The sequence below is a fragment of the Medicago sativa genome, chromosome 1 (genome assembly GCF_051527215.1).
Source record: "Medicago sativa cultivar Bolivia chromosome 1, Bolivia_mono, whole genome shotgun sequence".
NCBI classification, from domain to species: domain Eukaryota; kingdom Viridiplantae; phylum Streptophyta; class Magnoliopsida; order Fabales; family Fabaceae; genus Medicago; species Medicago sativa.
The window spans coordinates 55,919,334-55,930,978 of NC_140749.1; the positions used below are offsets into that span (position 1 = coordinate 55,919,334).

General features: G+C 32.3%; 1 protein-coding gene and 1 pseudogene across 3 annotated transcripts; one reads left to right on the top strand and one right to left on the bottom strand.

Annotated features, from left to right (window-relative positions):
* The first annotated feature begins 263 nt into the window (after positions 1 to 263).
* LOC146955579 (E3 ubiquitin-protein ligase PUB23 pseudogene) lies at positions 264 to 1,903 on the top strand (annotated as a pseudogene). The gene has a single exon (XR_015016824.1). The product of XR_015016824.1 is annotated as an E3 ubiquitin-protein ligase PUB23 pseudogene (transcript).
* A 5,212-nt stretch (positions 1,904 to 7,115) lies between these two features.
* LOC146955580 (DNA-directed RNA polymerases II, IV and V subunit 8B-like) lies at positions 7,116 to 11,371 on the bottom strand. Of its 2 annotated transcripts, none has more exons than XM_085722199.1 (5): positions 11,297 to 11,371; positions 9,599 to 9,691; positions 9,338 to 9,495; positions 8,623 to 8,714; positions 7,116 to 7,483 (listed from the first exon to the last, which is right to left on the bottom strand). In XM_085722199.1, the coding sequence occupies exons 2-5, from the start codon at positions 9,672 to 9,674 to the stop codon at positions 7,372 to 7,374; spliced, it is 438 nt and encodes a 145-aa protein (XP_085578325.1). In that variant the 5' UTR covers positions 9,675 to 9,691; positions 11,297 to 11,371; the 3' UTR covers positions 7,116 to 7,371. The 2 variants fall into 2 exon arrangements, with proteins under 2 accessions (XP_085578325.1, XP_085578319.1); XM_085722193.1 differs by having other exon boundaries at positions 9,599 to 9,697.
* Positions 11,372 to 11,645: the final 274 nt, after the last annotated feature.

Consider the following 11,645-nt stretch of genomic DNA (forward strand, 5'->3'; position numbering starts at 1 on the left):
CTTTGTATACCAATTCTGAGCTGTGTACCTAAGAATCACTTAAAATTGAAGTTACGTTAATTATTAAACTTAACTTTGCTTTGTTCAAGTTCATGCATGAATAGGTAAATTTGGGTTAAGTCTTCCCCATGATCCCTTGGAAAAGTCATAACTCTCTCTCCCTTTCTGAAATAAATGAAAAAGCCTCAATTTTGCGTGTGTTGACTTTCAGACAATATGAACACGGTACGGATACACTATAAATAACAATACCACCACCCTTCTCTCATATTCATTCATTTCTCAACCCTCCACCAAAAAACAATAACATTTCAAAGTCCAAACAATTTTTCTGCTTCTTCAATCATACACAAATGAATCAAGATATCAAAGTTACACCATTTTTTCTTTGCCCTATTTCACTACAACTCATGAAGGATCCAGTTACTGTCTCAACAGGCATAACCTACGACAGAGAAAGCATCGAAAAATGGCTCTTTTCATCGGAAAACAAAACATGTCCTGTCACAAAACAACAACTCACACATGATGCAAATGATCTCATTATTCTCACTCCAAACCACACTCTTCGTAGACTCATCCAAGCTTGGTGCACCATGAATTCTTCTTATGGAATCGAAAGGATTCCAACTCCAAAACCTCCAACAACAAAAACCCTCATCGAAAAACTCCTCAAAGAAGCTTCTGATTCTTCAGATTCACCTCATTTACTTATCCAAACCCTAAAAAAGCTCAAAACAATTGCATCCGAGAGTGAGTCAAATCGACGGTGTATCGAATCAGCTGGGGCTGTGGAGTTCTTAGCATCAATAGTTACAAAAAACAACACAAGTTGTTCATCTTCATGTTCGGCAACAGAATTAGTTGAAGCTAGCTTTGATGATGATGATGTTGAAGGTTTTGCTTTTGACTTCAAAATAGGTGCAGAAGATGAAGCTATAAACATCCTTTACAATCTTCAATTATCAGAACAAGGTTTGAAAACTCTCTTAAACTTCAAAAATGGAGAAGTTTTAGATTCTTTAATGAGATTATTGCAAAAAGGTAACTACGATTCAAGAACATACGCAGTTTGTTTGCTGAAATCTATATCAAAACTTGCTGATCCATCAAAACTAGCCAATCTAAAGACCGAGTTTTTCATCGAGTTAGTTCAACTTCTCAAAGACCAGATATCAAAGAAAGCATCAAAAGCAACACTACAAACGTTAATTCAACTCGTCGAATTTGGAAGAAATAGAGTAAAAGCAATTGAATCAGGTTGTGTTTCTGCTTTGATAGAACTTCTTCTTGATTGCAAAGAAAGAAAGCCATGTGAAATGATTTTGGTGCTTTTGGAGATGTTATGTCAATGTGCTGATGGAAGATTTGAACTCTTAAGCCATGGATGTGGTTTAGCTATTGTTTCAAAGAAGATTTTGAGGGTTTCAACAATGGCTAATGATAGAGCTGTGAGGATTCTTCTTTCTGTTTCAAGATTTTCTGCTACACATTTTGTTGTTCAAGAAATGTTGCGAATTGGTGTTGTTGCAAAGCTTTGTTTGGTTCTTCAAGTTGATAGTGGAAATAAGGCAAAGGAGAAAGCAAGGGAGATTCTTAAATTGCATTCAAAGTCTTGGATGAATTCTCATTGCATACCTTTTAATTTACTTGCTTCATACCCAACAACTAGTGGGTGAAAAATTGCTAGGGTTTTCACTTTTTTGTTGTTGTAATTTATACCCCTTTTTTGGGATTCTTTTTTGTATAGAAAATAGAATTGTTCATAGAAATTTAATTGGATAATGGGATAGTTGTGGGCATAAAATAATGTCCATGAAGAATAGGTCTGAAACATATTAGGGTTAATTGTTTATTGTGAATAAATACATCATATATTGATACAACAAAGTTTATCATTCCAGTTTTGTTATTTGTTTTAATTTCATATTTTTTTTCGAGTTTTAATTATATCATGTTGCTTGAAATGATGCACGCATGCCATTAAATTATCTCAAAATTACCCTTGACATCCTCTATACTCCAACTTCCTCAAGCCAGCATTCAGGAAATAATAAGGGAGTTGATTGTCCTTCCATCAACTCTGATTATATTAGTTACCTTATGATCACGGTATATAAAGTGATTATTCATTCATTTGTAATCAAATTCTTTATACCACTATCATTTCCGATTTCCAATATCAATTTCCTATCATTTTTTTCCTTTTGTTGGGATCTACAATACTTCTCAACAACAACCAAGGTTATCTATTTTAAGAAAATGTAGTCAATTGTTGCATGACATAGGTATTGTGCGTTCAGTTACATTCATCTAGGGGAGTATTAACTTTTTTTATTTTAAAAAAAAAAAAAGGAATGGGTGCATAATGTGTTGTGGTAAACCTAAAAGTCTACATTAAAAAAAAAAAAACCTAAAAGTTGAAGAATAAATGATTCTTTTTTTTTTTTGTAAGAATAAATGATTCTAGTCAATAATGGATCTTTCGCGCGGGTAATATGATTGATAGAAATAAGATTATGTGGTGAGAAGTGGTTTGTGGAAAGATCTTTTTTGAACAAGGATTTGTGGAAAGATCTATAGTCATCCCTTGCATGTTTTACGAATTGTATATATGTGGAATGCATTTAAGATAGTAAGCCCTAAGTAATCACTATTTGTGCTTGTCTCATTCTGTTTTTTTGGTATTTTGAGCTATATTGACCCTTAGCCGAAGTTTTAATTTAAAGTCTAGTTGGCAGTTAAATTAGGCACAGTAGTCTCAGTTGTTTTGGCAGGACAGCATTTATGCAATTGTCACTTTCTCTTGAATCAGTTTTCTTCTTCTTTGGTGTACAAGCTATAAATTCTGATATATACGTGGTTCATGTTATATAGGTTTGGAGGCTGGTTAGGATGATGCAACATTTGTTGAATATCACTCTCCTTTGGTACTTCATTGAATTTTTCTAATTCGTATTTTTTTTCTGCTCAAAGCTTGAATAGTGGTTCATCATATTGTTTCTTGTTTTATTAGGAAGTCACTTAGAGAGATATAAACACAACATAAATAATAGATTCTATGATTAAGTAGATCTCATCATCATTATATTTGTTTTTAACTTCTTTGTATATATTTTTCTTTTTGTCTAGTAGAGCTCACACAATTAAATGTGAAGAAGTAGGGTGTCCGTGGTTCAAACCTGACCCTTGCATAAATTATGCAATATCCCTACCAACTGAGCTAAGCTCACGGGAACAACTTCTTTGTATATATATCCCTCCAAATAAATAGAGTATGTCAGTTCAGCAGAATGTGAGCCCTTTTTAATGTGAGCCCTTTATAATTATTTTTTAAAAGTTAGACAGAGTATGTCTATCTTGATTGGCTATAATTTTTTTTTTTTTTTGAAGGAAGAGATTGGCTATAACTTAAAATGTTACATTTCAGTTTTAAAAACCAAATTTTTAAATGAGGATTGAATTAGAGACTATATCATCTCGATTTAAATTTATTAACTTAAAAAAATTATTATTTTGTGAAAAATCAACTTAAGTCCCTTTTCGTTTCGTTAATTTTTTTTGTCAAGCTCTTTATAACATTAATTAATATAACCCATTTGGGTTGGTCTGGTGTTATTGGCGTGGGACTTGGGAGTGTGCTCCTCATTAGAGTCTCAAGTTCGATTCCCTCTAGTGCCAATTTAGGTGGCTAATTTAGCTTCTTCAAAAAAAAAATTAACATTAATTATCATAGTCAACACTCATCATGAATAAGAAAAAATTAAGGGTGTGTTTGGATAGTCAACACTTGTGCTTTATGTTAAAGAATATAAAAGTATAAATTTCACATTTAAAAGAGTAGGTTTTATATTTTTAAGAATTTGAATATACGATTTTTGAGAAGTAACTACTATATATTGTATCTTAGCACAATTCAAAAAAATAAAAAATATTGTATCTTAGCATATGTTTTTAGAGAGACGTCTTTAACATTTTCCATTTTTTAAAGTCAAAGCCTATATTTATTTATTTTTGGTCAAAGTAAACGATATTCTTCAATTTGGATCAAAATGCCGGTCGATTGACAGATTGGCTGGACTAAGTAACCCATAAAATTTTATATCAATTTGGATCAGTAACCCATAAAATTTTATTTTACTTTTTTTATAAAAGAATCTTTTGCTATTTTTATGTCAATTAACAATTACCATTTTTTTGTTATTTTTTCAATGATAAATATTACAGTAGTATGTTATTATATTTCACTTTGTTAAAACATAAACTCAAAACTTTTAACCCTCAATTTTTTTAATCCCTTAGCATTTCATATATTCAATAGAAAGTTATCATTTCATATAATTAGCTTTTTTTTTTATTTACTGCGAGAGAGATAAGAGATGTCTTGAGCGAGAAGTATCATTTCTCATTACAACCAACAAGCCATGTATATTTCTTTCAAAAGGAAAAAAAAAAAAAAAAGCCACATAGCTTAATAAATTAATTTACTTTTACAACCTTTAATAGTTAGCTCAGCTTTAGTTCAACCAATACGATAAGACCATATGCAATGGGTTATTGAATCTTGGATTCAACATGTTTACACCATTGCAGAAGCCTTATTGAATATGACATGGAGGAGTGAGGTGATGAATTGATTCAACATGTTTAATCCTGCAATGCCTTGCCATGTGTCGATTTTTTGTTTGTTAAAACGGACGCGTGTTGTACACGCGCCGACAGGGGCAAGTGAAGCGGCAGGAACATGAGAGAGAAGATGCTGAAAGGATAAGTGGGTGACACTTGGCAGTTCCAAATTGGCTGCCTTTTTTTTTATCTCATCTTAATTTTTAAACTCAATTATTTCATTGAAAATTATTTTATTTTTTAAAACTTTTTTTACCAAAATTCATGATTTTTTTTTGTCGTTAAATAGAGACTTGGTTCATTTGATTTGGACACAGAAAAAAAAACCAAGTTTTTCACTATCTTAATATTATTTGTGTCGCGTGCTTAGTTTGTTGTATTGCATTTTAAGTTAAGAAAATAAAAATAAATTATATTACTAAATTTTGTTTTTCCAAAAAAACTAAAAAAATAAATTGTTAATTGTATTATTTAAATTTAATTATAATCGATAATTATAATTGTATGTAATTATAAAAACAAAAATTAAATAAGAATAAGAATAAGAAAAAAATGGTGGGGTAGGGTGTTGAATGAAAACCATTGGAGAGGTAAAAATTGAATGTGTGTTGAATTAAGAGAGAGAAAATGATGTGGAGTGTTGGGAATTGAAAAAGTGGGTGTTGAAGGTTGTTGAAAGAAAAAAAACCATTGTACATGGTCTTAGATGAATAATAAACGAGATTAAAAATAATGCACTAGACATCTATGTAAGAATGAACTCCTCAACAAAAAAGAATTTATATAAGCATGAAGCATCAATATGTAGTTGTTCCTGTGCCAATATATACACACACAAACACATAATTAAACACAATTGAGAAGCAAATATCCAGACACGTTAGTGTTCGTCTTTCTATTAATTCTAATAAATAATAGTGTAATACTTAAGGCTTTGTTGGCTAGTTTGGAGGGGAGGGGTTTGGAAAAAATAAAGGAGCAACTGAAAGGAATGGACATCATTGTGAGGAAAAGGTAAGTTCATTTTTCTTCATAATACAAAATAATCTTAATTTGGTGAGCTCAGAAATTGTATTGGAGGAGGGTTTTGGAAGGTTTACATGAATTCTTTAAATTTAATCTATATAGTTATAATATTCTTAAAATAAAAAATTATTAATCATAAACATTAATTTATCATTCTCTAAAAAATTACTCTCTCAAAAAATGTGAAAGATTTTACCATTTTTTGCTATATTTCTAACCCTTCAAATTCCCTTTCCCTTCCCTCGAGACTCTCAAACAAAGCGTAAAAATCTAACATAATATTATGATTTAATTGCACTTTCATCCCCATAGTTGCTCAGTTGTGCACTTTTGACCCCTAAATTTATTTTGAACAATTCTAACCCCTCAATTTTAGACATTGTTCAAATTCAAGTTTCTAGAAATGTGACAAGAATGAGGCTCAACTGATCCTTCCCTCCTAGAGGCTGAATCAACGAAGATCACATGTACTAAACCCTTAACAATAACGCTATATTTTTAGTGCTACTGGGTTTAATAATTAAAAAACTCGGTCTTTACATCATTGTTTTATCTTTTTTTCTTTATCTCATTATTAGGAGTAAATCTAGTTTAACCCTTTTTAGCATCTTCGTCTATTTTAGAAGCTAAATTGAAGATCTTAAGATAGTTGTTTAGGTACTAATCTCTTGGTAAACTCATGGAGTAATGATACAACCATTTGTACAAATATCATGGATGGAAGAGAGGCTCTAGAATTATCTAGTGGCTGGTGCATATTCCTGGACTCAGAGCTTTGTCAAAAACTGGTATTATTGCTCAGCCAAATGCTATTGCTAGGGGTAGGGGTCAAGGTGGTAATGTTGATCAGGGTTAAAACCTAGTATTATGTTAGATTTCTAGTTCAATAAAAATTAAATTAAAACATGTATTTTTTTTAATACGTTCAACCAAAAAAATAAACTAGTATGTTTAGTACTTGCATGAAAAAATTAGTGATATTCGTAGAAAAAATTGACTGTTTATCCAATGTAGCTATCTCCAAAGCTAACACTCACATTTGCTGCAAGAGCAAATATGTAAGGAGTTTCCAATTTGACAACTCTTATTTCACTAGAATACTGTAAGCATGTTCTTAGAAGTTTTAAAATTTAGGACAACTAAGTACAAAGTATTGAATATGCTCTAAAAACTTACCTTAAACATCACACTAGCATAATATGTGTCAATAAAAAAGACTTTCTAATGACAAGGAAGGTAGCAATGAATAATAAAAGGGGGATTTTTTTTAAGGATAACAAAGAAACATGTTTACAGGAAGCAGGTGGTCAGTTCCACAGTGCCCCAAATGCAAGCAATGTTTTTGGTTCAAGTGCCAGATCCCTTGATATGCAAGGCAAAAGAGTGGAGAGAATGGGAAAAAGCTCAAGGATGAGATTTATGATGTAAACATGCATGAAAAGAACGGTAGCATTTATCAGACATTTATGTTAACTAAAATTTATTTACTCGAAACCAATCCACAAACTAGATAGTCATGCTGCAATCCTTGGTCTGATATCACAGGAATTACATTTTTTTGTAGATAATTTCTGCCGGAAGTTACTTCATGATTACCAAATATTTGTTTTAAATCATCATCAGGTAGTGAAGATCCACATTAGAATTACAAACGGTAAATAAGTCTGCCATACATTGATGTTAGAAACAAGCTTTCTTCACTCTTGGTTAACTTGATCTTCAGACTTTCCTCATCAGAAGATACAACCTTTGATCAAGCTCAAACTTGTTGAAATGAGAGTGATCTCCCTTCAGCATCATCAGAAGCCCACCAAAAGAAATATTCAACTCCCTGCCAAAAGTAATATATTAAGAACAAAAACCACAAATCAATCATAGTACAACCTTGTATCACAATCAAAAGATCGCTTTCAACTCTAACTGGGAAGTCTTAAAAAAAAACTCTAACCGGGAAGTTGTTTCAGAAAAACATCCATTGATTAACATTATAGTACTAAATCTTCTCAAAAACAACATTTTTAACTAGTGAGCTGAGCCACTTGAAAACAACATGCATCGGCCAGAAACTAGCTTCTAAATGACCAATCAACAAGACTATGCCCCTGTTTGGTTCTGCGTTCTACAGCCTCAAACGCACGTTTGCGTGGTCAAACGCGGTTTCGTGGGTCAAAATGATGTTTGGGTTGCAGCTGTGAACGTGATTCAACAGCCCCAAAATCAATTCCAGTTGAAGCCAGTTTTCCTAGCTTCTGCGTCTACTCAAATCGATTCATATGAAAGGACCATGTGATTTCTCAATTTAGTCCTTTGAAGAAAACAACCATGGTCATAATTTCCCAATCGTGGCAACGGCCGTTTCTATTTCTTATGAAATTTGCAAAGATAAAAGTGTTTAGGTTGGAGAAGATAAGAGTACTGGGCTTTTGAAGCCCATTCATTTTTTCCGCAGTAACAGTTTGTTTTATAATTACGAACAATACACTTTTTTTTAAATATCATAGGTTTTTCTAGAGGTTTTTATATCAAAGGTAAGCCAAGGTTGTATTTTGTTTTTGGTACAATATGTCCTTTTTTTTACAGAAACAATGTTCTATTCTTTGTTGTCACCGATTAATTTTTAATTACTATATAAAAATTAAATTAAATAAAATAGATAAAGAAGAATACATACGTGAATATCCTAAAACAAATACATACATACTAACATACATGAACATTTGAGCCCATTTTGGTAATTAAACATTTAAAAGCAAGTTTGATTTTAACCATCCAAACAACATGAATTGATAAAAATCCCTTTCATATGAGTTTATCCAAACATAAATCAATTCTGTCAAACACAATTTTAACCAAAATCAATTCTGTCAAACTCAATTCTAGCCACCGCAGAACCAAACACACACTATATGCAAAATAAAACAGTAATTCCTTTCTCGGTAAACTGATACTCAAAGCAGGTAAAAGACTTACGCTTTTTCACGCCCTCCTGAACCCTCTGTTACTCTGTAAAGCTTTCCATACATGACATATTCATAGTTATCAGCAATTGATTGCCGATTACCCTGGAAAATAAAAAAATTAGCAGCTTTCTGTTAACAACAATTAAAAGAACGAAATAGTAACCATAAAAAGAAAAGATGCCATCTGTGCAGTAGTAGCAATTTTATTTTGCATTACTTGGTTAAGAGCAATAGGAATTTTTTTTAAAAGTATCAGTTAGAGTCTAACCAAATTTAGTACAGATAGGCTCAAACACCTGGATAATCATCACTGTATTCCCTCCCTTTGACATTGTTCCAAAAACGCGTTCGCATGGAACTAGGGACTGAGGGATTTTTTTTCAACAGCACATTACTATTATTTGTTATACAATTTAATTTAAATCTGTTCCTATTAAGTGATTATTATATAGTACTTATTTATAAGCTAATTCTGTAACAAAGTCAAGCTATTTTCATATATGCTATAAGCTGTTCTCATAAACTATCCTAGAGAGCTCATGAAAATAAGTTCAAAATAGCTTATGGACATGTCATGAAAATAAGTTCAAATATCTTGTGGACATACGAAAGATGTTTATGTATACTCTCAATAAACAGTTTAACAAGTGTTTATATTGTAGATAAGCTCAAATAAATGAATCCAGAGAGATCCCAAGTCATGCAACGATTAATGAATGTAATACCGGATTATAGTAGCCAGTATCTGGGGTGCCATCAGGATTGAGTGTTGGAACCAGTGCAAGAGAAAATTTCTGTCCCATCTTTAAGGGATATAGCTCAGAATTTATGTCTAGTTGCATAAACATGTCAAACTTTTCACTTCTTGCTTCAATGCGTGTCACTTAAGCAGCACAAAAATAAATGTGTTAGAATAAAGTTGCATGTCACTGAAAAGAGCAAATAATCCCACTAAAAGAATCGAAAAATAATAAGAAGAAGAATACCTTTTTCGAATAACTTTTTGTCATCTGGGTTGACTTTCTCAACCCTAAAGATATCTTCAAGAAGTGACTCCACCATTGTAGCAGTTCAGCTCACTGAAACTTAAAAATAAGGTAAAGGTGGTCAAGTATAAACCAAAGACAAATCAAAAGGTTGTCGTAATCTGCTATAAACTAAGATGCAACAAGATCATGCGAAGAAACGAATGTTATTTTCAGAACCGAAGTTACTGAGATGCGTGCTTGTGATCAGTATGTAGAGGTTGGATTCTGCCAAACCCTTCTCTTCTCTACGTGAGGAGAGTAGAGAATGAAATAAAGTAGGGATTTAGTAATTTACCAAGGGTGTTCACGGGTTGGGTTGGGTTGAATTTGACCAAACCCAATACCCAAACCAATCAATTTTCTTTGGTTCGGTTTGGGTGACCAACCCGTATTTTTAACACTAAAACCGAACCAACTAGCTCATGAACAGGTTGGACAGGGTTCGCAGATCATGCAGAAGAAACGCATTTTAATTCTAGAAAAAAGTGTAATTCAATGAACACACTTGTAAAGCTTGAACATTTGAAACAACATAAAATTCCAACACTTAAATTGAATAAAAGTGAGCAAAATAACCCTCAACCAAGATAGCATTTCTTAATATTTTTAGGGTATGTTTGGAAGTTGGGTTTTGGAGGAATAGTCTATTTCTTAAATATAATTTGAAATTTTGAGAAAATTGGAAAGATGATGAGATAGATTGTTATATAACATCTCAATCACCCTTTTCCTCCAAAACCTGTCTTCCAAACATACCCTGAAGAGTTCTCATCGTGATCCAACAGAAGCATGAGGTATTGAGCTTTACCAAACACAAGCCGTTGAATTAGGTTATTTGATTTTATCTATAAGATATGTTAGGCTTTACGGCACCTTTTTCACATATAGCCAAAACCACGGCACTAATTCACGTTTGTAGCGAAGCTACAAATAGGAAACCAAACACATACTAAGTTTTGTGAGGCTGTTTGGGACAATTTATGAAAAATAGCTTATGACATTTTTCATAAGCTTTTTTCAACTTATTTTCACAAGTTCTCCAAGACAGCTTATGAAAACAGCTTATAGCATATACAAAACCAATTCAACTTTATTTTATCTTCTACTATAGAAATAGTTTATGTAAGCATACACACAAGCGCTTATCATAATAAGCGCAAGCGTTTGTGCTATAAGATGCACATAAATTGTTTATCCAAACAGGTCCTAAAATCAAAAACAATATTTGATTATCAACATTTAAATTACACTGTGAGCAACATTCAAACTCATCAACAAGCACACAATATAAATAATAACCCAATAAACAAAAGCACCAAAATCTCAATTAAAAAATGTATCACTAATTAACTATCACACTAATCACCAATTAAAAAAAAAATTACAAAATATAAAATAAAATCATTCAGTAAAAATAAAAAACCCTAGAAGCAGTGCAAAACTACGATTTCTTCTACGACAAGTGGAAACTCAATTGAAAGAAAATAAAACGATTTGAAGAAGTAAGAAGCGAACATAATCAGAGTAAAGTAAGAAAACATGCATCGATTGAGTTGTAGATGAAGCGAATCGATGAAGTGAAGGTATAAGTGGGGTAAATGAAGTGCGTAGAGGGAAAAGGGTTGAAATATTGGGTTGAGGTTTAGTGTGACTCACCCAGAGAAGATAAGGAACGGTGACGGATAGGAGCTGCGCCGGGAATCAGTGAGGGGTTGGAGGAAGGGTCGCGTTAAAAATCAGATGTAACAAAAGAACAATGTATTTATTCATAGGCAAAATGACCGTCTTTTAATTTAATTTTAGATTGTTATAATAAATTATAGGGTTAATATGTGTTTACCCCCTGTAATTTGGGCGAGTTTCGGTTTTCCCCCCTGTAAAAAATTTTGTTTGAATTACACCCTTGTAAAAAAAAATTTTTCCGGAAAACACCCCTCCCCCCTCCAACTCAGCAGATTCGCTGACGTGGCGCTGACTTGGCTTTTTTTTTTCATTTTTCATTTTT

Coding starts and splice junctions, on each gene's coding strand:
- LOC146955580 (XM_085722199.1), bottom strand. CDS start 9,674: ATGGTGGAGTCACTTCTTGAAGATATCTTTAGGGTTGAGAAAGTCAAC. Junction 8,715..9,337: donor ATACTGGCTACTATAATCCG/GTATTACATTCA, acceptor TTTATTTTCCAG/GGTAATCGGCAATCAATTGC. Junction 7,484..8,622: donor TCAGGAGGGCGTGAAAAAGC/GTAAGTCTTTTA, acceptor TACTTTTGGCAG/GGAGTTGAATATTTCTTTTG.